This window comes from Eufriesea mexicana, unplaced genomic scaffold, assembly GCF_001483705.2.
Source record: "Eufriesea mexicana isolate 0111107269 unplaced genomic scaffold, ASM148370v2 scaffold925, whole genome shotgun sequence".
Lineage (NCBI taxonomy): Eukaryota > Metazoa > Arthropoda > Insecta > Hymenoptera > Apidae > Eufriesea > Eufriesea mexicana.
This window is the reverse complement of record NW_016909095.1, coordinates 67236-91607: the sequence shown is the minus strand read 5'-3', so window position 1 is coordinate 91607 and position 24372 is coordinate 67236. Positions and strand designations below refer to the sequence as shown.

At 35.8% G+C, this 24372-nt stretch overlaps 2 protein-coding genes across 2 annotated transcripts; one reads left to right on the top strand and one right to left on the bottom strand.

Moving 5' to 3' along the window:
- Positions 1 to 2047: 2047 nt before the first annotated feature.
- On the bottom strand, positions 2048 to 4747 carry yellow-g (L-dopachrome tautomerase yellow-g). Its single transcript, XM_017899663.1, has 3 exons — positions 4259 to 4747; positions 2887 to 3304; positions 2048 to 2274 (listed from the first exon to the last, which is right to left on the bottom strand). Exons 1-3 carry the CDS (start codon positions 4745 to 4747, stop codon positions 2048 to 2050), a joined length of 1134 nt encoding a protein of 377 aa, XP_017755152.1.
- Positions 4748 to 5089: 342 nt separating this feature from the next.
- On the top strand, positions 5090 to 11440 carry yellow-g2 (L-dopachrome tautomerase yellow-g2). Its single transcript, XM_017899661.1, has 5 exons — positions 5090 to 5104; positions 6197 to 6227; positions 6287 to 6479; positions 7448 to 7703; positions 10817 to 11440. The coding sequence occupies exons 1-5, from the start codon at positions 5090 to 5092 to the stop codon at positions 11438 to 11440; spliced, it is 1119 nt and encodes a 372-aa protein (XP_017755150.1).
- Positions 11441 to 24372: the final 12932 nt, after the last annotated feature.

Here is a 24372-nt window from a genome sequence, read left to right as displayed (position 1 = left end):
TATTAAGGAAATGTGTAATCCGTATCGCACTTGGGTCCCCAATGAGCTACCTGAATTTTCCAATTCTGGCCCACGATCGTAAAGACATAAACCAGGCCCCCATTTACAGGACCTCTTTCTTCTTCGTCCGTAGCGATGCATCCCTCCAGATCTATGAGAAAATTTTGTTTCGTGTAAAATATTAGAAATCCCATTAACTTGTTGCAATTAACCAGTTAAACAGTTAACTCGTTACACTAGAACCACGAATTTGTAATTTTTGCATAAATACAGTGTAGATAAAAGATATTAAAGTAATATTGATTAGCTAATGGAATAATAATATTAATCAATTTAATGGAAATAAATAGGTATAGATAATTATACCGCTATCCGAAGAAGGATCAATATTAATTTTGTCAAAAGTAGCTGTATTTTCCAATAATTCCGAAAATGGGAAATCTCGAAGAAATTTTGTCAGCCTTCGTAGTTCCAGTGTTAATACCTGTTAATTCGTAGAATAAGCTCGATGAAACGATCTTAATCATCCGACCAACGTGGCAAGTAATTACGGTAATCCATCCTGACGACGAGATTGTAAAATGATCGAACAAGTGGCTAGGTTTAATCGAGGAGACACTCCTTGTCGAACTTCGTTACGTCATATCGACGTGGAAAATTCACGAGACTTGTAGAATACGATAAAAGTCCTGCTAGTCGTTAGATAACGATCGTCGAAGATTGATGGTTACGTAACGATCGAGAGAAACTCCGATATTGGACGCTAATTCGCGATAACTAATTTTTATCGGTCATCGTAAGATCTACCGATATAGAAGTTAGAGTGATTGTTTAAGTATTCGTTAATGGAGCGATTAACGATTCGATTTTATCTGGTTCTGATTTCTCGTGCACATTTTACGCTTTACGGTACGTCGGGTGAGATTCGTCGTTAAATTTCACTCGCACCTTAATTACGCGGAGTTAATGGCAAGGTTGAACGTGACAGAGTAATGGAAAGGACAATAACACGTTTCGTAAGTCGAGATTTCGCTGATAAACACACCACGGTTAGATCGGGGACAGGTTTATTCGTTTACACGAGTGGTACCGTTTCTTCACGCTAGAGCGCGCTTCGGTCCGGTCCGCCATCTTGAAAATGGTCGTCGGAGCGTTTTATTTCGACATTGGTTGATATTTGTCCAGTTTCGACGTCTCTCGAGTCAAAGGCGAATCCAGGATACATTTTTAGAGAGACGTGCAGAGATACGTGCACTTTTCTTTACATATATTACGTATCAATTATAAAACTCGCCTGAAATTTGTGTTCTAACCCCTTGTGATACGATCTAATTGTAGGAAATCGTATATCGAAAAAGTATTTAATTTTAATTAGCATCTATACCTTCATCATCGATATACTATGTCCATTCAAAATTGTAATTGCCATAATAACAAATTTTGGCTATAATAAAAGATTATTTCAATTTCGTACAAGTTAGATCGCTTTAAGTATAATTCTAGGCACATGACAAGCGTAAATTAAATCATAATTGTACTATTTGGTATAAAATACTCATGAGTTGGACTGCTCATTATGGCACAAGGGGTTGATGTATCTCACCAATACTACAACTCCAATGATTAAATTCACATGAATGATTTTCACTTCACAATGATTATAAAAGATCCCAATAATCATGACACCTGTAATTAAATTATTCCTTCAGGGATTAGATTGTCTTCGTCGTCTCTTCAAAAATGGATCCGCCATTGTTTCGGGGGAAAATTAGGTTTGTACAGGATGCTCGAGGATGAGCTTTTCGTGACTAGATTAACCTTTCGAGTGTTACCAGTAGCCTTTTGTAATCATTTTCTTGGTCGTTTCTGCGCCAAAATTTTGGACATTGTTGAAAATTTGTTCATGCGACTTTCTAAACGGTGTCAGGACATTTGCAGCGAGGTTGGAGCAGGTTTCGAAGCAACACTCGAAAGGCTAACGTTGTTGTTTAAAGATGCATCACGCAGGATTGCTTCGGTTCCTGTGCACTGCTTCCGGTTTTGCATACTAATCGGCGCATGAGTTCACTAGAGGATGGACTGCCACGGACGCTCCTGTGCAGCTGACAGCATTGTCGATATAGTCTTGGAAATTACTCTCGATCACCCACATCAGGCCCTTGTAACCGGGAATGACTGCTGTCGGCAGTCGACACTCGCCAGGTTTTTCGACCAACAGGAAGTTGTCTTGGGTGAAAGAAGTGTCCGTGTTCCACATGTAAATACTGGAGTCGCCTAAGGACACAATGAGATCAAAGATAAACGCGAGTTCTGAAAATTAACGAGTCAAATCGTGGTTCTGGATCATTTTCTTAATACATTTTCTGAAATTCTAGTCTATCTTATGTTTTCTTAACACTAGATTCACAGAACCTGTCAATTTGTTACGATGGTAACAAATTTAGTTCATTTATATTAAGACTGTTAATATTGTAATTGTTTTTAAATTAAACTAGTCGTAAAAGGAAAACACGTGGTTTCCTTTACCTGCAAATTTGACAGGTGTCAAATATGTAGAAATAGGTATACAGATAGCGTCCGTAAACCTAGTGTTAATTAGGTTAGAATAATTGGTTATTATAGTAACGTGAGTAACCTCAGCGACTGAAATATTTGTATCGAAAATGACTGCTGTCAATTTAATTGATTTTTATAAATAATAATATTTGTATAATATAATTTTCTTTCATTCTACAATTTAGAGAAAATTATACACCTTATAATTACCTTACTTCTAATTATTAGAATGCACTATAAACTCAAAACATTGCCAAGAGTCATTTTTGTTAGATGATAAATTGTCACTTTGATTACTGATGAATATATGAAAAGTTAATATAAATTTACCTTTAATTCTGAAGAAGATGGCGGCAGCATTGTCAGTACCCAGAAGCACGATCTTGTTCTTCTTCGTACCGATGTCCACTATGGATCCATTCGCGTTGCCAGATCTCAAATTTACCGCCTTGATCGCGAACATTCTGCTGGAGCCTAGGTAGGTGAAGTAGAGGACCGTGGATCCGCAGCTTTTCCTTCTGACGAGAGCTAAGTACAGGGCATCGGGCTTGTCAGTCCTGGGTGCTACAGCTGTCGGCAGAACCACGCGATACCCGCTGCCAGTGGTGACGTTGTAGACGATTATGGCACCGGTACCAGCGTCGGAGATGTACACGTAGACTTGGCCATCTTCTGCGTAGTCGACGGCCATATACTGGAGTCTCGAATTCGAGTCTACTAACGTGCTTAGGTCGATCACTTTTACAACCTGGAATTGAGAATATTTGCTTCATCCATCATTCTTTTCTTTCGCTCCTAGAATCTGGAATTGAAAAACTTGCGTTCTTCGTGTCTTTTCTTTTTACTACGGATTATTGATAATTATTAATTATGATTGACTCACTCATTTGGCAAAACTTGTTTTCAGTGTTCACTCAGTGTTCACTTATTTGTCAGAATATCTGCTTTATACGTGGTTTTTTCTTCTTCCCTTTTATTTTATTATAATTGGAACACTCTGTCAAATCGATTAACTCCACGAAAAAGACGAGATGGAAATTTATTTTAAATATCGAATGTTAAGGATCAATGCAGTACTCTGGTATTATAAATTTAAAAGGGATTCTAAAAGTGGAGTCAACCACTTTGCTTCTGAATGAGTCAATTATAGGTAATTATTTGCGGAGATATATCTACGTACTTTCCTTTTTAAAAATTTAAGTTAGGATTATGATTGGTTGGAGAAAGAGCAGATCTAGTTAATTTTCAGCTGTATAATACAAATTAGCTCTATAAAATAAATTAGACTCTAAATCTTATCTATATCTATATCTATATCTTTATATCCTTGATGATTCTTATTAGACATCTATGATTGACATAATTTGTGCTATTCCTGATCCCCCAATTTTCAATTTAAATTCTACAGCGAGCAAACTTAACAAAGAACCTAAAGAGGTGTGAAAGGAATTTTTGAAGCTTTACTTAGACAGCAAATTAGCTCAAGGAACAGTTATTCTGCCTACTAATAAACGTCTAAAAGAAAAGGAAATTTACCTCTCTTTTCAACCAAGTCTCGTTTTACCCAAGCCTAATTAGCAGAATTATCCCTGTCTCTCCATCATCTCACAATAAACTGAAACCCTATCTGCAGATATCCTCAGGGCCAATTCTACTCTCGCGTAATCTCTAACCCAGATCAGCGACCAAAGCTGCAACTCACCTTTCCAGTTCTAGCGCTGACTCCGACGACCTTAGGAGGACATCTGCGTACAGGTTGCTCAAGGGTGTTGACGATTCCGACATCGAGGACCCAGAGGATGTCCTGCATGTCCAAGACTATGTCAACGGCGCTCTGCAGAGCCTGACAGTTTCCTTCCTCCTGGATAGCCCAGCAGGGGAACGGGGCGACCTTTGGCTCGCAGCTCTGCGACTTCAACGAGAGGATACCCAGAGTGAAAGGGACACCTGGTTTATAGCGTGGCAGAGCCAAGATCGCTTGGTCCTTGTATATCTGGGCCCTGGTGGCTATCACGTTTCTAGCGATATATCGACCACTGGTCTCGTATATGTTCTTGGTGCTTTGGCAAGGCCAATCTAGGCTAAGTCCTGAGAGAACCAACGGTGCAGGTAGCGTCGGGTGGCCATTGCCGAGTGGTAAAACGTTAATTAGGGTTGTCGCGTAGACGAAGATGTAGAGGAGCCAGTCCATCACGTTGGTGGTCCTAGAGAATTGTTTGGAGCAACTGAAAAGGAGAAACGAGTCGGATAGAGAACTCTTCTGACGAAAGGTGTCCAATTAACACGTTAAGTGCCCAGTCCGTTTTACTTGCCGGCAAGTGGGCCACCGATGTAGCTGAAAACTCGGAAATACTGTACCAATTGTTACAACAGGAATTTCCAAACGTTAGATCCAAAGATGACGAAGAATTTAACACCAAAATTTAGCACCTTTTAGGTCCTAGTTTGGGCCGGTTCCTGAGAACAGGCTGGGCTCGAACGGAAAGTCTAGCGTCAGTCCCTGGGGATTAGCGTGGCACTTAACGTGTTAAGGATGACTTACTCGATTGTATGATCGATGATATGACGTGAACGTTGGAATGTGAGAGTCTCGTGTCCAACTGTACGTTTATATACAAATGTGGTTGGTAGGATTCCATCGGTGATCAATGGTGCACGCTTTGTATATTTATAATGTAACGCGTTCTTCCGGCTGTCGCAACGCTTCCGCCCGGACAAGACTGCACGAACTCTTGAGAGCAACAAGGAAGCGTATTCTCGGCGCTGTTTACTAAACAGTAGAGCAACGAAGGCAGCGAGTGAGATGAACTCATTTCCTTTCTTCGTTTAATGTCTTTTGTAAATAAATTAATGACACCGGTGCACAATTTTGTGAGGGACTATACGTGACGAATGTGATATTTAAGGTGTATACAGGATGTTTAAAAGATAGGATCAGGGGCTCCTAGGGATTACGATTGTCACGAGGAATGTCATTTTTGCTACTTTATCTTTCTATATTAAAATTCTATTAACCAATCAGCTGTGTTGACGACTATACCCGTCATTGCTTGATTCTCGCGATACATATAGGTGCGCGCTCTGAAAAGAGGTCGCCACAGTCGACTGGTTAAATTGTATTATGTAGGAAATTTTAGTGAAGAGACATTTAGCTGATAGGTAAATGTTATATTTTGGTTCGTAGGCCAATGTATCCCTCAAAAACGCATCCCTCAGTATTTTATAGGGCGTGTCCCCTCTTCATGGCCTTGTCTTCATGTGTTGATAGTCCTCGTTGCTCGAATTCTGAACTCTGCCCCAGCTTGGCATCTAAGCATCCCCATCTGTGGCCATTGTCCTTGGACCTAGACAGTGTCTTCCTAGAATTTCAACAAAGGGCTTTCTTCCGCCCTGGGACAATGAGCAGCGATGAATGTTGCCCACAATTAATATCATAATTGTAACTGTAAAATATTGTTAAAAAATTCGATCTTTTGTGAGCGAATGTTCCAAGATTGACTTGAAATCCAAGTGACGCTAAGAGTCAGAATGCGGAACAGTCAAACGTTCCTCCAAAACACTAAATAACTCTTCCTGTATTTCGCAACACGTTGATCATGTCACCTCGTATATAACTGGCGTAATCTTAAAGATTGTTCAGTCCAGCTGGGTTTCATTGACAACGATTTCACGAGCAATACTATGCACACGAAGGGACAGTCTGTTTCGATAGTCGCGATGGCCATCGTGGTGTTTGTCCTCGTATTCGCGAACAGTGCGAACGCGATTTTGCCAGAAACCGTGAAGTGGTCAGGTGGAAACTTCGAGTGGCCATGTTCTACTACGAAGAACATGTTCAAAAGCAGTGGACGATATATATCGAAGAACGTGATCGCCACTAGGGTCGCGATGTACCATGACGACGCCATTGTGGCTCTCCCAAGGTACCATTAAACATTTATTAAATTAAAATGTTAATAAAGTGTCCAGTTGAAGTTCCAGGTCAAGTAAACTTGGAAATCGTATTTTGTAAATTTACAATAATTGATATAAATTATGCTCCATGGCTTTGTTATAATTACATTTCTTTTGTGGAGCAGTAATAATCGCAAAATGGTCATTTTTATGGCTCATGTAGTAAATATGTCATATTACGTCCAAGTACATTTCAATTCAAATCGTATTTTTTAAGGAGATAATAATCTCTATTTTGTTTTATGGCTCTCCAATAATTAAATATTTTAACAAACTATTATTATTGTAAAATGGTAATTTTTATGGTTTGTGTAGTAAATATGTCATATTACGTTTAAGTAGATTTTAAAATCGTATTTTTTGAAATAATGATCTCTGTTTTGTTTTATGGCTCTCTAATAATGAAATATTTTAACAAACTATTATTATTGTTATTATAAAATGGTAATTTTTATAGTTCATGTAAAAGATATATCATTATATTACGTCCACGTGGATTTTAAAACCTTCTCAAATGCATAGTAATAGGATTTTGAATTTTATTTTACATTCTCATGACAATTAAACATTTCGTCAAGCAACAGCAATAGAAAAATGGTAATTCGTGGAAATTATCCAAATACAAATCAAGTACTCCTCGATTTAACCTGAGTCCTACTTTAAAATCTTATTTTTCGAATGAATAACAATCTCTTCGAATTTTACTAACTTAGGTAATCTGTGATACTGTCCAAATGAAAACCAAGTATAGTACTCACTTTTAAATTCATGTAAAAATATCGAATCCAACCAGACCTCACAGTCACACCCTCAGAACAGATATTAACCACTCTCTCTTTTATTTGATCAGTATACACCTTTCTATAACAATGACAGTGACTGTTATAAAAATAAAAATGAGACTTGTTCATTTCGTACAAACTGGTTTTCAACATAGGTTCAAGGCTGGTGTTCCAGCGACACTGGCGAAGATTTCTCAGGAGAACCGGAGCTGCGAGGCCGAGCTGATCCCGTATCCATGCTGGTCTCTTCAAGAAGAGGGTACTTGCACAGCTCTGCAAAACGTGGTGGACATTTACCTGGACCCTCAGAACATTCTCTGGGTGCTCGACACTGGAGTGGTGAACACCTTGGACGAACCTGTGCGCAAGTGTCCACCGAAGGTCCTCGCCATCAACGTCAGCACCGGAAAGGTAAGTGCCATTTTCTTCTCCATCGTGACTCATATTACATTCATTTACATGGTGTCATTTTGCCTACTTTGCATTCTTCTTTATATATCCAACGAGAATTAAAACGAAATTAATAACATTTGGTGACGACACTGAATAAACTATTACCATTACGAGAGATCAATATTTGGTAGAAACTGGTAGAAATGTAATTTGGTAGAAAAATTAGCAACTTTTCACGTTTTCCTAAAATAATCTAGAGCAGTGGTTGTCAACTGGTTGTAGATTGAATATTCTATCAATTGATATATAAGCGAGCTGAATTAAATTCTATACAATTTTGTAATTATTTAGAGTATATTAGTATAGATTATTAGTAGATAAATTATATTAGTATATTAGTAGATAAATAGTACCGAGTTTTTATACTAAGCTTTTTGCTTCTTGTCACAAAGCAATGTTCCTATCGTATTATACAGGGTGTCCCAACATCGGTAGTACAATCGAGACCCTTATAAGGAGTGATTCTACATGCAGAAAGGAATTAAAAAAAAAAAGAATAAAATTTTTTGATTGGAAGCTTAGTTGTCGAGAAAATTGGCTTTGAATATTGATCGAGTATGCGTGCACTTAACTATGGCTAAGGCGGATGGGACCACCAATAAATGGGAATATTCGATGGATATTTATAGTCGATTTTCTCCACACCGAAATTTCAAATGAGGAAATTTTATTGTCTTTTTCGATTCGTTTCTGCATGTAGAATCCTTTCCCGGTTGTACTACCGTTTCTGGGACACCCTGTATATAACGACACGCTAATTGGAATTCTGCAGCTATTCTGATGAAAAAGAAAATTTTTTTATGCCAAAGAAAATAACCACTGAGTATATTGGAAATGTCTATATCAATATTTACAAAAATTTATCTAGTGTAAATTATGACGAATAGATATTATCTAGAAAGTGGTCCGACGCTCGATTGCATATTAGGTGTTGGTATTATATATAAGAAAATCACATCATGTATGTAAATCATTGATGTGGAATGCACGTTTCGAGGAATTATACTCTATTTTTTTCCAAAACCAGAATAAATGTCAAATAAGAACAGGAATAAACGGTAAGAAGTGTCTGTAATTAATATGCATATATAATAGTGGAATCACGCGATACTGGGGAACAATTGCGTGCAATGAGTTAAGATAAAAGCTTCTATTTTCAATGAAAGATAAGCAGTGATACGTATATCACGATTGCTTCGTATGAGAATCCATTGTGGTTGGGAAATAATAATAAATTAGTAACAATAAATTTACAATAATTAATAAATTGTAATTTAATAATTAATAATATCTATTTATTAACAATTTTAATATATAATATAATATCCCTTTTTTATTAATTATTTTTTATTTACATTATTTATTTATTTTATTAATTATTATTATTTATTATAGTAAATTATTCCAAATATTTGAACAGTATCTGGCATATAATCTATAAGGCGACCAAAGGGTTAATAAGCAATCAATGACGACCACAAAGTAGGTCGGACATTAGACAAGAGCTCACGTCCAATAATTGACGAAGAAAAATTTTTTCCTTATCCTTTTACCTGGCATGCATAAAACATTCTTATGCCCACCGGTCGAGCAGATGTGAATGAACCTATTATCCGTATCATTCAAGAAACTTCGAAGCAGTCATACATTAATAGCGTTGCGTTATCATTCGAGGAAAATGATAGGTTCGAATTTTAAAAACGAGAACCCTGAGTTTATCGAGCGACGTAAATCATTGATTATCCGAACGCCGACACGTCCAGCTCGTGTCGTTGTTTCAACGAGGTCGGAATACTGTCACGATCGCCTAAGTTTTGTAATAGTTATCCTTTCCACTGTTCCACGCTCCGGAGGAACTAATGGACCCTGCGTTCACGTTTCAATCACGACTCAAGGCGTTGAGTCGCGATCATTCTTTGATTCCTATTAGCTGGGCAGTCACGTTTCGTTTGCAATGGTCATTATGTAACGCGAGAGGATATTAGAAACATAGGTGGACATTTTTAATTCCATTCGATCGAGATTAACGTTGTCGTGAAAGTGGATAAGGTGTAGATGATGGAGAGTAGCTTGGTAATTTGATTTTGTTGAGGTTAAAGGGGAAGTAGTTGACTGAGGTAATGGAAGCAGGCATGGTCGTTAATGTAGATGCAACAGTTGCGACATGACGTCAGTCATTCAGACGATATAGTAAACAGAAACAGTGGGTAAAGGAACATCAGTTGGACAAAAGAGGTCAAGCTGTCTGCGTCCTTCACCTAGATAGACATAACCTTACAATGAAGTTATTAGTCACGAAGTATACCTCAACAGTATTAATTTATTCTAACGTTTGATGATAATCGAATCGTTATTTCTACATGGAGAAATTCTTCGTGTATCTTTGATTAATTCTTAACGATTTTATTTCGATTTGGTCTTTGTTGGTTTTGATATGCGAAACATAACCTCTCCCGTTGCATGGAGCATACCTCAGCGGTATTAATTTATTCTAACCTTCGATGATAATCGAATCTTTATTTCTACGTGGAGAAATTCTACGTGTGTCTTTGATTAATTCTTAACGATTTCATTTCGATTTGATCTTTATTGATTTTGGTAGGCGAAACATAACCTCTCCTGTTGCATGGAACATACCTCAGCGGTATTAATTTATTCTAACCTTCGATGATAATCGAATCTTTATTTCTACATGGAGAAATTCTTCGTGTATCTATATTTAATTCTTAACAATTTTATTTCGATTAAAATTCGATGCTTTAATTGAGTCAATGAACTAAAGGATTTGCACTCTCTTTGTAAGTAGTCACGGTGCGAACCCTAGCTGCTCTTTTGCCTCAATAGGATTATAAATTGTAAAGAAAACTGCAACGCAACGTCTCATAGCCCTTTTCCTCGTGTCACTCTCTATGTCTTCGATACATACACGAATCCTGTATAAGTAGCACATTTGATATTCGAACTCCAACAAGTCGCATTAAATCTACCTACATCATGCAACAAGCTCAAACACCAATACCCAATATCCCTGTGAATAGCAACACTCACCCTCATCCTCGTTTCTCTCGCAGCTGGTAAAGACAGTGGAGCTGACCGGGCTAACTACTTCAACGTCACGCCTGCAATACCTGGTGTCCGACTACAGCCGAGACGGGAGAGTGTTCGTCTACGTGTCAGACGCTGCCTCAAGGGCCATCCTCGTCTACGATGTCACTTTGGGTCGAGGTTACCGCGTCGTTTTGCCACAGGCCGTCGCCATGGGCTGCACGCGAAGAGACGTTTTGTACCTCGCCCTTCTCCGGCGTTCAGACGGAAGCACCTGCTTGATCTTCACCTATTTGAGCAGCAGCCGTATGTTCTCCATAAGAACCGAGCATCTCCGCAGTGGCTCCGCGAATGGCAAGATCCACGACCTTGGTATGAAGCCGAAGAAGATGATCCTCTTGGGTACCGACAATGGCAGCGCCCTCTTCTTCCGCTACGAGGGCGAGTCAGACGTCTACAGATGGGACGCCACCAATTCTTTCGACCCGAAATGCTTCAACCAGGTCTACACCAGCGCCGAATGTTCCCTGGTTACGCATATCGTCGCTGATTACCAACGAGGCAGGATGAGAGTGCTCGAGTCCAACTTCCCGGATTACATGCAAGGCACCGTTGGCTGCGGTGCCACGCAAGCGCTGACCGTCATGTGATGTTTATAGGTTAGGATTTAGAATAAATTGAATTAAAACGAAATTCTCTCCTCCTTGTCTTTATCTTTTATTCGTGTTTACGTTTTTACTTGGATTTAGCGATTGACGAGGGACATATCACAGTGTCCATCACCAATTTTGACGAAACTTTGCGTTATTATGGTGGCAAATAGTCCCAAAAGTAGTCCCAAATACAATCTCACAATCAGAGGATCACAAATTTTAGATCTTAAGATTGCCAATGTTTGAATTATCGTGAGTGTGTTAAAAAATATCGTATGGTGGTGAACTTTGGTTCATTTTGAAGCTCAAAGCTTCTACTTTCTGATACTGACATCGAATTTTTTGAAAATAGATTTTTATTTGATGGTGAAGTTAGAAAGCAAAGGTACCATTTTCAGCGAATATTCTGTAAATTCAACTACCTCTACCGGGTGTAATAAATTTTTCTCGGGCTGCATTTTATAATGGGAGTAAAGAGGGAAGCTTCTTCTTTATAATAACCTCATAAAAATTGGTACACGATTTTTTGTTCATGAGTTATCATATTTTGAATGCAAAATAGGAGTCCTGACAAAATTAGGATTTTGTAATACAGAATTTCTTGGAAACTTTAGACACATTGACTATGACACTATGTTAGTTTAGGTGCTGAAAGATAAGTATTAAGTTAGTCAATAAATAGTGTCAAATTTTTGCAATAGTTGTGTCCCTCTATTTTTGCAAAGCCAATTCTAGTATATTAATACAGTTCTAAATTCAAAGCAGTGCATTAGTATAATCCCAAATCCAATTCTTAATAAAATTAATATTATTATTAGGAAAAATAATAATCCACTTAATAAAATTTCTTTAGCTTCCAATATTTTATCCAAAAAATACCAACTACATTTTTTACCCAATTCAATAAATTAAATTTCCTTTCCATCGAGTTTAGGAGTAGATAAATTAGGTTAGGTTTGGGTTGGGTTGTATTAGGTCGATAAGTTAAGTATACTGAAGGAGACTAGCAAACAGGTCATTGATATCGTACGTGGTATAAAAGGACTTGCTTTCTAAGACAGGTAATATCAGCAGTATCCTGACTACCAGAGACCCAGCTATTAAACACATTCATTTATTCCACACACCTAACCTAAAATCAAATATCCTTACACATAAATTTACCAGAATCTCGACTTAGAAAAATAATTGTATTACTCGACTAATTCACATCCTTTTTCTTTTTCATAAAAAGAAAAGATTCGAAAATATCCGTGACACATCCTTCAGCTGCATAATTCTTTTTCCAATGGCAGTTTGCAATGGTCGGACAATCGTTTAATTGTCGATTCCAACTCACCGTGTAAAAGTACGGGCTAATGGGTATTTCTACTCCAGCGTGGCAAAGCAAGCGTATAAATCAAGATGCAAATCATTTCGCGAGGTTGATCATGTATCTTGTACCTTCAACGCAGCGGTACCGAAGAGCTTTGTTGGAAAAAACGGAACCTTTCTCTGTTGCAATCGCTCCCTCGTTCCTTCGATCGCGATTAGCTGCTGTTAGCCGACAACGGGAAACCGTTTCCGTTAAATCTGGCAACGGCAATTCGGTATAACGTTGAAAAGTGGAAAGATGAAGTGAGTAATATGGTCGAAATTCTTTTCCGCCATGTTTGGTGGAGTGCTGCAGTTATAGGTTAAGCGACTAGAACGGGATCTGTACAGTTGGCAGATAAACGAGCTCTTTGTGGTGACTGGTCTTGGAATATGTAGCTTGAGTACCACGTGAATTATTGAATTTCTCTGATTGTGGTTTTTAGCTGGGGAGAAGAAGAATTATGTTATACAAATGGAAAAGTTGCATATGACATAAGAGAATTTTTTAGAGACGAAATTATTAATATTATTGGGTAATTAGATAATAATCTGTGGATTATTAGTTATTCGTGTAGTGTACGATGTTTAGAGAGAGATTAATTAATTGAAAATAAGGAAATTTATTATTTATTGGATATTATTTATTACCTGTTATTTATCATTTAATATTTGTTACTTATTATTAGAAATTTATCATTTATATTTATTATTTATTATTATTATTACGTATTTATCATTTATTATTTGCCATTTATTATTTATTACGTATCATTTATCATTTAATATTTATTATTCATTATTTGTAATTCATCTCTTATATTTATTACTTATTATAATTATTACATATTTATCATTTATCATTTACCATTTATTATTTATATGGAAGGCGAATAAAATTTTCATCGGTGTCATCGTTACAACACGTTATCGTGTTTCTGCAAACGAAGAAACTCGGCTTTGCATGAAAATCGATATTCAGTATCGAATTTGGTTCCTGGATCGCACAACCGGTGAAAGCTCGGCCGATATATTATTACCCAGCTAATATTCCTGATCCTTTTTGTATTAATTAACAGTTACAACCGCGTAAATCACTGGCAACGTAACCAGTCTGGAAAATATCTTTTCAGCGTATAATTCACCTGCGATAAAATCGGATGTCTCGCACGAAACGTATGTTCGTGACCACCTAACTGCATCACGACCGATCACGACTGATCTCGATCGATCTCGAGAAATATAGACGTACCTTTCCAAGAATTTTTTGAAAATTTCGAAATTTTTGAATTCATTGTAAATTAATCGATCGATCCTAATTTCCTCCTCTGCAGTTACTTAATGCTTTCGATTACTATGATGATCAATAAGGTAAATTAAATCCTACAAAGAGTATAAAATTTCGTGAGATCGTTTGTGTTGATTGAGTAGTATTGAGTAGTGAGTATTGAGTAATGATGAGTATTATTGAGTAATCGAGTAGTGATGAGTAGTATTGAGTATTGAGTAATTGAGTAGTGATGAGTAGTATTGAATATTGAGTAATTGAGTAGCGATGAGTAGTATTGAGTATTGAGTAACTGAGTAGTTAATTGAATAGTATAGTGCTCGGTAAATAAAGTAAATTCCTCATTATGACAGACGAATAAATTTTCCTAATTCTCTAATTCTAATTCCTCTTTTCCACGATCATTTAAAGCTTTTAATTGCTATAATGATCATCGAATTAAATCAAATCGAAAGAGTAAAAAATTTCGCGAGATCGTCTATATTAATTGGATAGCATAGTGTTCGATAAACGTTGTAAATTCTTCATCATGACACGCGAAAGGTCTGACTGGATCCTAACTTCGTTTAATTAGAGGACGTAGATGGGCGTGTACACTGTCGAAACCTCTCCCACTATGGAACTAGGGAAAAATGCAAGTTACTAGACCCGCATTAGGAAGGCTTGTAATTATAGTTCACTTAACGCGATGATTTACGATTCTACGGGTAAAGTGATTTTCAACAGTACAGTTTACAAAGTTCCTGGAGAATTATTTATATTTACATATGTACATACTTTTTTACTCTACATAAATATTGTAATAACCTTCATATGTCCTTTACACGTCCATCTACAAAAAAACTAGCACCATCAGAATATGTCTCTCTCAAAATCATTCAAATTCATCAGAAAGATTTTTTGCCATGCGTAATAATAATGACGTATATCTAGATAGTAATATGTAGTTACTAGTATGTATATACTAGTAATATGTAGTACTATGGAGTTACTAGTATGTATATGTAGTAATATGTAGTTAGTAGTATAGTAATATGTGACCCACCCTGTATTATATATTAATTTATTTATAATAATAATTAATAATAATAATTTATTTATTTATTTCTTCAAACGAGATAATGCAGGGGTAACATACATTACAAAAATTAACCTAAAATTTAGATTTTTGAAATTTATAATACGTATAACGAGAGTAATAATAATTACAAAGATATTTGCAGATAAAATAATTTAAATATTGGGATATTGAATAATATTCTTGCATTAATATATTAGTATATTATATATGTATATTGGTATTAATATATTATCGTAATAATTGATGTGGCAATATTAAATATGCGTTAACCCTAATCGTAGCAACATTTTTTCTCTATTTATTTTTTATCGTAGAAACGTTCAATTGGCGGTTCAATTATTACGGTTTCGCTGTTTTCGAATTTCATTAGATTGTTAACGAATATAAATACTAATTAAATTGCATCGACCGTAGGAAAGCAGAAAGGAACATGTTGCGAATTCCTTTTAAGCAATTTAGACCAACTGCTTCTAAATTTGGTACATTTGGTTCGCGTCATTAGAGGAACATGCCGTGCTCGTTAAAAGCCGAAAAATAATATTAAAAAATAGATCTGTGCGGTGTTCCACTTTCTCTGTTTCTCCGAAACGGGATCGCATGATTTCAGACTGTCGTTGATCTCGCATTGTTTAACACTCGATCGTACAGTCGATCGTACCTTACGTTTGAAGTATGAACGTGATTTACGATGTTAGGGTACCTGATTAAAACACGTGATCTAGTTATGGATCAGTTTATTTTAGCTTTTAACTCATTTTATTTTGATGACAAATCGATTGATTTTTAATTGCTTGGCTGTACTCTCTTATCTTTAAATACTATAGGCTCTGAGCTACTAACATCTGACCTTTATCTCCTGTCTATATGGTTTACTTCTTGTTTGCTTCCAGTCTACTTCCTTTTTATATCCTGTTTGCAATCTTCGGTTCTCGCTTATATATTTCTTATCTTTTGCCTATATTCTCTAGTTCTTGTTTATAGCGTCTATCTCTTGTCAGCATCCTCTAGTTCTTCATTACATTTTTCATCTCTTCTCTGCATCCTTTATTTCTTGTTTATATCGTCTGTCTTCCGTCTACAGTTTCTAGTTTTTGTCCATGTCATTCACCTCCTATCTAGAATCTTTAGTTATTGCTCATGTCATTTACTTCTTCTCTGCTTCCTCTATTTCTTGTTTATATCGAATAATCTTCATTCTACAATTTCTAGTTTTCATTCATGTCATTCACCTTCTGTCTAGAAGTTGTAGTTGTTCTTTATGTCATTTATCTATTTTCTGCATGCTCTATTTCTTGTTTATATCGACTATCTTCTGTCTACAGTTTCTAGTTTTCGTTCGTGTCATTCACCTCCTGTGTAGAAGTTTTAGTTGTCGTTCAATTCATTTACCTCTTTTCTGCATGATCTATTTCTTGTTTATATCGAATGATCTTCAATCTACAATTTCTAGTTTTCATTCATGTCATTCACCTCCTATCTAGAAGTTTTAGTTCTTGTTTATGTCATTTACCTCTTTTCTGCATCCTCTATTTCTTGTTTATATCGTCTGTCTTCTATCTACAATTTCTAGTTTTCGTTCATGTCATTCACTTCCTGTCTAGAAGCTTTAGTTGTTGTTTATGTCATTGAACTCTTTTCTGCATGATCTATTTCTCGTTTATATTGTAGTATCGCAGGATTTCCACCTCGTGTATAGGTGACTTTAGTTTGGAAGTTCGCCGAGGTTTCGAGGGCCAGGTCGGTCGGGAAAACCCCGGCGATGCGTCAGGCCCTTAGCATGACCATATTTGGTCATGTTGGGGGAGGCTTTTAGGGAAGATATAAAGGAAGGCAAAAGTGGTTAGAGGACAGTTCTTGTGTAGAGTTTTTTAGGAAGAGTGCTTGGGAAGAATAATTAGAAGAGAGTTGTATTTTAGTTGCAACGGGCTGAGTTGTAATTGTGTTAAGTTGTAGTTGATATATCTATATTCGTAGGCTTAATCGTCACCACATATTGTATTATTATTTTATTACTAATAAATAGTTAGTATTATTTACCACCACCCAAGTCTCTACAATATCGTCTGCCTTCTGTCAACAATTTCTAATTTTCGTTCATGTCATTCACCTCCTGTCTAGAAATTTTAGTCGTTGTTCATATCATTCACTTCCTGTCTGCTTTCTTTGGTTCTTGCTTATATCGTTTACTTTTCCTCCACACCCTTTATTTCTCGTTTATATTCCCTGTCTTCTGTCCACAGTCTCTACTCTTTGTTTACGTCACTGGATTCCTGTCTCCATCTTCCAAGTCATTTATTTCCATTTACGTTTTCTAGATCGTACTCACGTTCTCTAGTTTTGGTCTACACCTTCTATCCTAGGTCCACATTCCCTAGATCACGTTTGTGTTCCTCAGTCTACTTCAGTCGCACCACATCTGCTTCCTATCTACGTCTATTACACTGTATCCATTTTCTGCTTACATCACCGAAAGCTTGCGTGTACGCTTGACACGATCGACTCTCGATTTTCGACCATAAGACATACTCTGTCGTGCAGTGTAACCATTTAGTATCTAATCATTTAAAACCAACTGCAGATAGAATCATTTTCACCGTCGTTTAGGGTGATTTTTCGAAATCTCGATCGCGATTGTTGTACACGCAATTCACTAAGCGAATGATTATGTTCGTGAAATTGGAACTGCATTAGAGCGATGACGATGATAGTATCAGAGGAATTTTTCTAGCAACGGTCAAGAACCGTGAAGCTTTTCGCAACGAACCGGTCGTCGCGTTCTTTTTCATTTTTCTCCTTCTTTTTTGCGAAACGCCAAGGCGAATTAGCTCCGATGCCACCAACCGATTACTCGGCATTTAATCACACCTTGTTACTCGAATTAGGTGAAATACAGCAAATCGTTATTGTTAAGTGACTACTGCATTTTTATTCCTTGCTGTATGTGTTCGTTTTGCGAAAGCATTTTGAGCTTTTGATTAATTACTGACTTAAGCTTCGATTAGTAAAACGATAAGTATTATATTTTATCTTGAACCACGCGGTATATAATAGCGGAAATTTATTACTTCATATATTAAAATTTCCGTGAATGAAAATTTACTCGAATAAGAAATAAAATATATTTATTTATTGCTTGCAAGCTATTCCGACTAAATTTCATTTTATTCATCAAGAATTCTCCCGTAAAGAAATGGAGATGATTTGACTATTAATATATTAAAGGTTATATTCGCATCAATATAACCTCCAAAATAAACAAATCAAGTAAACAAACACAGATTATAATACAATTCTTGTAAATTCCAAATTACAAGATTTATGTCACAAATTACAAATTAATTAATTTCAGCTCATATTGAGATAACCTCAAAAATCAGGGAAGTTAGCATATTTATTGCATGCAGTCTTTTCAAGAGAAGGAAAGAAGTAGATTCGGTGATGTAAGTGACCAGGACGTGACACGACCAGATAAGCAAGCAGGGAGAAACCGGTGGAATCTAGAAAAAGATCTAGTAACCTGCGTGGCGTACGACAATGGCGTGCACGCTCGAGTAGTCGCGTTTGAACTTTCCAAGATGGCCACGTATGCACGCAACACAATTGCACGGTAACGAATTTGGCGTGGAAACACGTCGGTAGCTAGCTGCTTTGAATGCTTTCAATTACGCAATTCCTTCTGCGCGGATAAACCTTTGGGTACAAATCGTTTAAACACAGAAATTGAAAGCAAACGAACATCTTTGTATTTCATTTAAACACATTATTTACTTATGTTCATACTACCTATTCTTACATATCGCGTCTATATAATAAATATAATATATAATGAATATATCGACAAATGAAATAACATAACCTCAAAACTTTCATCGCATGTCCATTAAGAAATCCCCATATCTCGTCGATTTTGATGAAAATGAACCTTCCAAAGAATCGAAACTCATGAAATAGTTCAGTAGCAATTGGTCATTAACCCGAGCAACAAAATAAAATGACTCTGCACAAAAATACGATTGATCTTTCATAATCACAGCACATGCTCTCTCTTTTACGACACTATGCTGCAAGGTTTTCTTCTCTAACTTCATTTATCACTCAAATAAATAACAAAATTTCCCATAACGATCTACTCGTTCCTCAACAATAGCCTGGACATTAATAACCACGAACAAACAAACCACAGAAAGCAGTATGCACTACCATATCACTATCGATCACTCTACACTCTTCTTCCCGGAGAACCCTTCGTCGCCTTAAAACGCAGTCCATCACGTTTCTAAATTTGCAATTCAATACGTGATGGACATGATATTCTGTCAAAATTAACATTCTCCGGACGAACGTGACGCGGTTTTGTTACTCCGTGATTCTGAATCACGCGATGTGACAAATGGTCCTCGTTGGTAATCGCTTGCTGAACAGCCGCCCTGTTTCGCATGATCAATCACTGTGGAAGGGAAATGGCAGGATCTCCTTGCTTCCGTTCAGTCTGTGAGATCCCTTCGCGACCTGGCAAGGAAACCATTCCCATGGTATTTCAAGGCTTGCGTAATCCCAAAATGATCTATTCATCGCGGCCGCATTAGCGACGCGGCGAGTTCTTGGTACCCTGTTCGCATTGGTACCCCGTAATTTCCGTGGCTTTCGATTAGAATCGACTCACGGGGAACTTATCTCATCCGTTTCGTTGGGATTGTTTGCAAGGAACCCGGTCATGGATGCTTTTTGACGCAGTCGCAATCGAACGCACGCGTGGATCTGGAAACCTAGATACTTATCATAGATCCTGCGAATTTTTGTGGATTCAAATATAGGTTGCTTTGTCGCCATTTTTACCAGGTTTTGGAATCAATTGCGAGAGACGAGAGCGAGGTATTCATTTTTCTAATCTCGTTGGTGGATGTTGGAAGTGTTTAAGGTGCACAGGTGATATTCCAATTGATCGAAATTAGAGTATACATTTATAAATTAAATTTCTAAAGTATTTCTAGAGTTCGATATACTAAGTTTCTTTGAATTTCGATTGGTATCGACTTATGAGATCCTTATTTCGTTTATCTTTCGTTAAAATTGCTTTTCTACTACCTGACCACTACTATAACCTAACCTAAAAACTGTGCTTCTACTACAGACCTCACGGATTTAGTCGAGGTTAACTTAACCTTTGCATTCGACAAGCAACTCTCAGTCGCCATTTAATCAGATTTTAAAGATCAATGTTAATTAATATACCAAATTTAAAATTACCTAACCATGTGTGGAATGTCGAAGTAAAATAATTCTATCTCTTAATTTGCATACGATTTCTTATCTACCATTTCTTAAATATCGTCAACTTTATGACAGAAAGTCTTCGAATTACTATTTTTTAGTATCGAAAAAATTGTCGAGTGCAAAGGATTAAGATATAAACTGCTTTATACAACTTTTTGGAACCAATTATAGGAAATAACCTCACAAGATTGAAACTAGAATTTTTCTAACTATGTTAATGAATATTATAATCGTGAAGGGACCTAACCTGATCAATCAAGATCATTGTACAGATTTGTTCTTAGTTTTTGGTAGTATTTTTGAGTTTCGTATTGCAACGAAGATTTGTATATCTAAATTACCTTATCCATTCGTTGATCTAATCGAAATACCGTCTTTAGATATTGTGCAAACGTTACCTCGGCCATTTTATTAGAATTATTTACCATTTGTAATAAACCCGATTGAATACCTCTCTACGTAATTTCAGTTGGTGGGATCTAGATGCCTATTACTATACTATGGATTAGATTTGAATTAGGTTTCCCATGGGAATTTCTCATTTCATCAAATCGGTTACATGGCATTTGAATGTTTTAAAACAATATAGGTAAATATTACCAAAGATGTGCGGTATTAAATTATTTAAATGCGGTACCATTGTGCTCGATACCGTGGAACGACCTATCCTAATCGATGGGAATCATCGCACACGATTTGTCCTTAACAGAGACGGTGGGGTAGTTAAAGAGCGAGATAAACTATAAAGGCAGCGATTAAAATCGGCCGATAGATTGTTGTACCTGACACAAGGAAAATATGGCAATTGAGCGAACTATAATGGTGGTAAATGTTATGTGGAAGGCCTTGGTACGTAAGCCCGATCGAAAGTGCCCGGAACTATAGACCGCGCCTAGTCTTGCTAATGTGAACACCTACGTTTTTGGGTGGTGCTGGCTTCGAGAAAAAGGGGGCCAATTTGACCATGATATTATATGAGGAACAGAGGCCTTTCGTATTGTTTGCGATTTCGTAATAACTAAGGTCAATCTGGTGATCACGTGTTCTGTGATCAATGATGATTTGAAATAAATATGCCGAAGTTATTTGATGGAATTAATCCTTTGCACTCGAGGTGAGCTTCAATCACCATTTCATAAAATTTGGAAGATCGATATTAATTAATATGTCAAATTTAATGTAATGTAACAGTGCGAAATATCGAAATCAAATAATTCTACAATTCTGTTATTATATAATTCTTTATTTACTGCTCAAGAAAGTATCGTCAGTTTTTTAGTAGAGAATCTTTGAATTTCTACTATTCTCTAGCCGAAAAATGGTCGAGTGCAAAGGGTTAATAGGTATAGTTAACAGTAGAATTACCGATTTTCAATGGGTACCTAACTATAACGTGCACAAATTATAGTAATTTCAGCGATACGATGAATATGAGTGAATATATCGATTACAGTTCTTTCTTAATATGAGTTTGATACCAATTTTATTCTTAAAGCAGATGTATGTGCTCGGTGATTGCAAAAAGGAAAATTCTGGGACCAGTCATTTTGACTAATTGTAAGTTGGTAGTTCTAGTGTTAATGAATGAGACTAGTATACATAGTAGACACGAGTTCAGTGGTTAATCATCATTTTGGATTAAATGCACCAAAATTATTTGGTAGAATTGATTGGTATAGTTGATACATGGGACTAGTATATATAGTATATACGAATTCAGTGATCGGTGATTATTTTTGACTGAGGTTATTAATATTATTTGTTACAATTAATAGGTATAGTTGGTGAATAGAACTAGTATATATAGTAGACACGAGTTCAGTGGTTAATCATTCAAAATTATTACCAAATTATACCAAAATTATTTGTTAGAATTAATGGGTATAGTTGATGAATAGGACTAGTATATATAGTATATACGAATTCAGTGATAAGTAATTATTTTTGACTGAGGTTATTAATATTATTTGTTACAATTAATAGGTATAGTTAATGAATGAGACTAGTATGTATAGTAGACACGAGTTCATTGATTAATCATCATTTTGGAGTAAATATATATATTTATATTTTGTATAAATATAAATATTTTATACTAAATATAAAAATTATTTGTTACAATGAACAAAGAGAGAAACGTGTTATAGCAAATCGTGTGGAAATAAACGAAAGATGTTGCAAAATCGTATATGAATAAAGTTTTTTTAAAGGAATTAAAACTCGTTTACTTCTAACCTGTGTCCTAATAAAGACGCTGTGTTTCAGCTGGGCGTTTCACGCAGTCAGTGACCAAGAATGCTGAATGTCAGTCCTTGTGTGTAGATTTTCCGATAAATCACTTTCTCCAGCACCGTAATTCGTACCGAGCACACTCCTATCTCGAAATCCTGGTCATCCAGCTATTGGAACAGGTACTCAAAACAGGGTTTCTTCGAATCTGCTGCAACATCCAAACATCTCAATGATGTATCTCTTATCTGCATCTCGTGAATCATTAATACAGTAGCTTCAGATTAATGAACCTACTACTGAATTCGTGTACTCGTAATCCCATGAACTTGTATATCATGATTCATTTTATAATTCGTTTTAACGAATATTAGATTGGTCCGAAAGTGATATCGATATTTTTCGTGTGAATCAATAGCAATTGTTTCAAAAATAACAAATCATTGTAATACTGGATTTTGATGATTTCTTTGATCTTTTTTTGTCATTTAGATGGTGGTTTTATAGTTGCAATTAACTAATTATTAATTAATACTGTCAAATATATTATTCAATATAAACTAATTATTAAAATAACGAAAAATTTTGTAGGAATTATTTTATTTATATAGTTGGAGAATTAATTAATATTGGACTCGTGATGTAAGTGTATTAAATAAGTAAATAAATAAATAATACAAACACTGGTTTGGAAAACAAGAGAGTTCTATCTATTGCAAATATCCAATACTATTCATTAGCTAACTTATGTAACAAAACAATATGTAAATTTTCCGTTTTCCGATTAATTAAACATGCTTTATCAATTAGTGTATAGAAAGTCGCATTTATATAATCATATTTCAAATGTAACGAGGTTCACATCTATGCTCTATTATTGCTTGTTAATTGCAAAAGTTATTAGGAAATACTAAACGAACTATGGATATCGATATCGAATAATCAAAAGAAAGAAAAGAGGGAAAAATCAACATCTTACTTAACACCGTCCTCCATGACTTAATTATGTGAAACTCAGCAATTGCAAAATTATTTAATTTTAACTATCCACTATACACCTATTTTATTCACAATAAAATTCTACAAATTTTTAGGATTTGTACAAATCTGGTGCATATTAAAGTATATTCAACATAATTTTAACTTAATGTAAGTGTAATACATTTTCATGGGTTAGCATGAAAAATTCACCAGCAGTTCGACTATTGTATTTATAATAGTATAAGTAAATATAATTATAATAGTATAATATCTGAAACCCAGCGTTGCAAAATTATTTAATTTTAATTATCCACTATACACCTATTTTATTCACAATAAAATTATACAAATTTGGTGCATGTTAAAGTACGTTCAACATAATTTTAATCTAATTACATCATAATATGTAATACATCTTCATGGGTTAGCATGAAAAATTCACTACCAGTGCGACTATTGTATTTATAATAGTATAAGTAATTACAAATATAATAGTATAAGAGTATAAGTATATAACATCAACCTCTCCCAAAACACTGTATCTAATAAATCAATTAAAATATCTAGTCTTAAGCTGCTTATATCTGCAATTACCAATTACATACGTAACTATTTCAAGGAAAATTAATTTTAATTTTAATTTAAACAAAGTACATTTAATTATCCTTACCCATGTATATACTATATACACCTCGCAGCTGTTTCCAGTATCAAGAAGTAATT

Excerpts from the sequence above, each read along its gene's own strand:
- yellow-g (XM_017899663.1), bottom strand. The coding sequence starts at position 4,747 with ATGGACTGGCTCCTCTACATCTTCGTCTACGCGACAACCCTAATTAAC. Across the intron at positions 3,305-4,258 it reads TCAGCGCTAGAACTGGAAAG|GTTGTAAAAGTGATCGACCT; the intron begins GTGAGTTGCAGC and ends TCTCAATTCCAG. Across the intron at positions 2,275-2,886 it reads CATCTTCTTCAGAATTAAAG|GCGACTCCAGTATTTACATG; the intron begins GTAAATTTATAT and ends TTGTGTCCTTAG.
- yellow-g2 (XM_017899661.1), top strand. Across the intron at positions 6,480-7,447 it reads GCCATTGTGGCTCTCCCAAG|GTTCAAGGCTGGTGTTCCAG; the intron begins GTACCATTAAAC and ends TTTTCAACATAG. Across the intron at positions 7,704-10,816 it reads TCAACGTCAGCACCGGAAAG|CTGGTAAAGACAGTGGAGCT; the intron begins GTAAGTGCCATT and ends TTTCTCTCGCAG.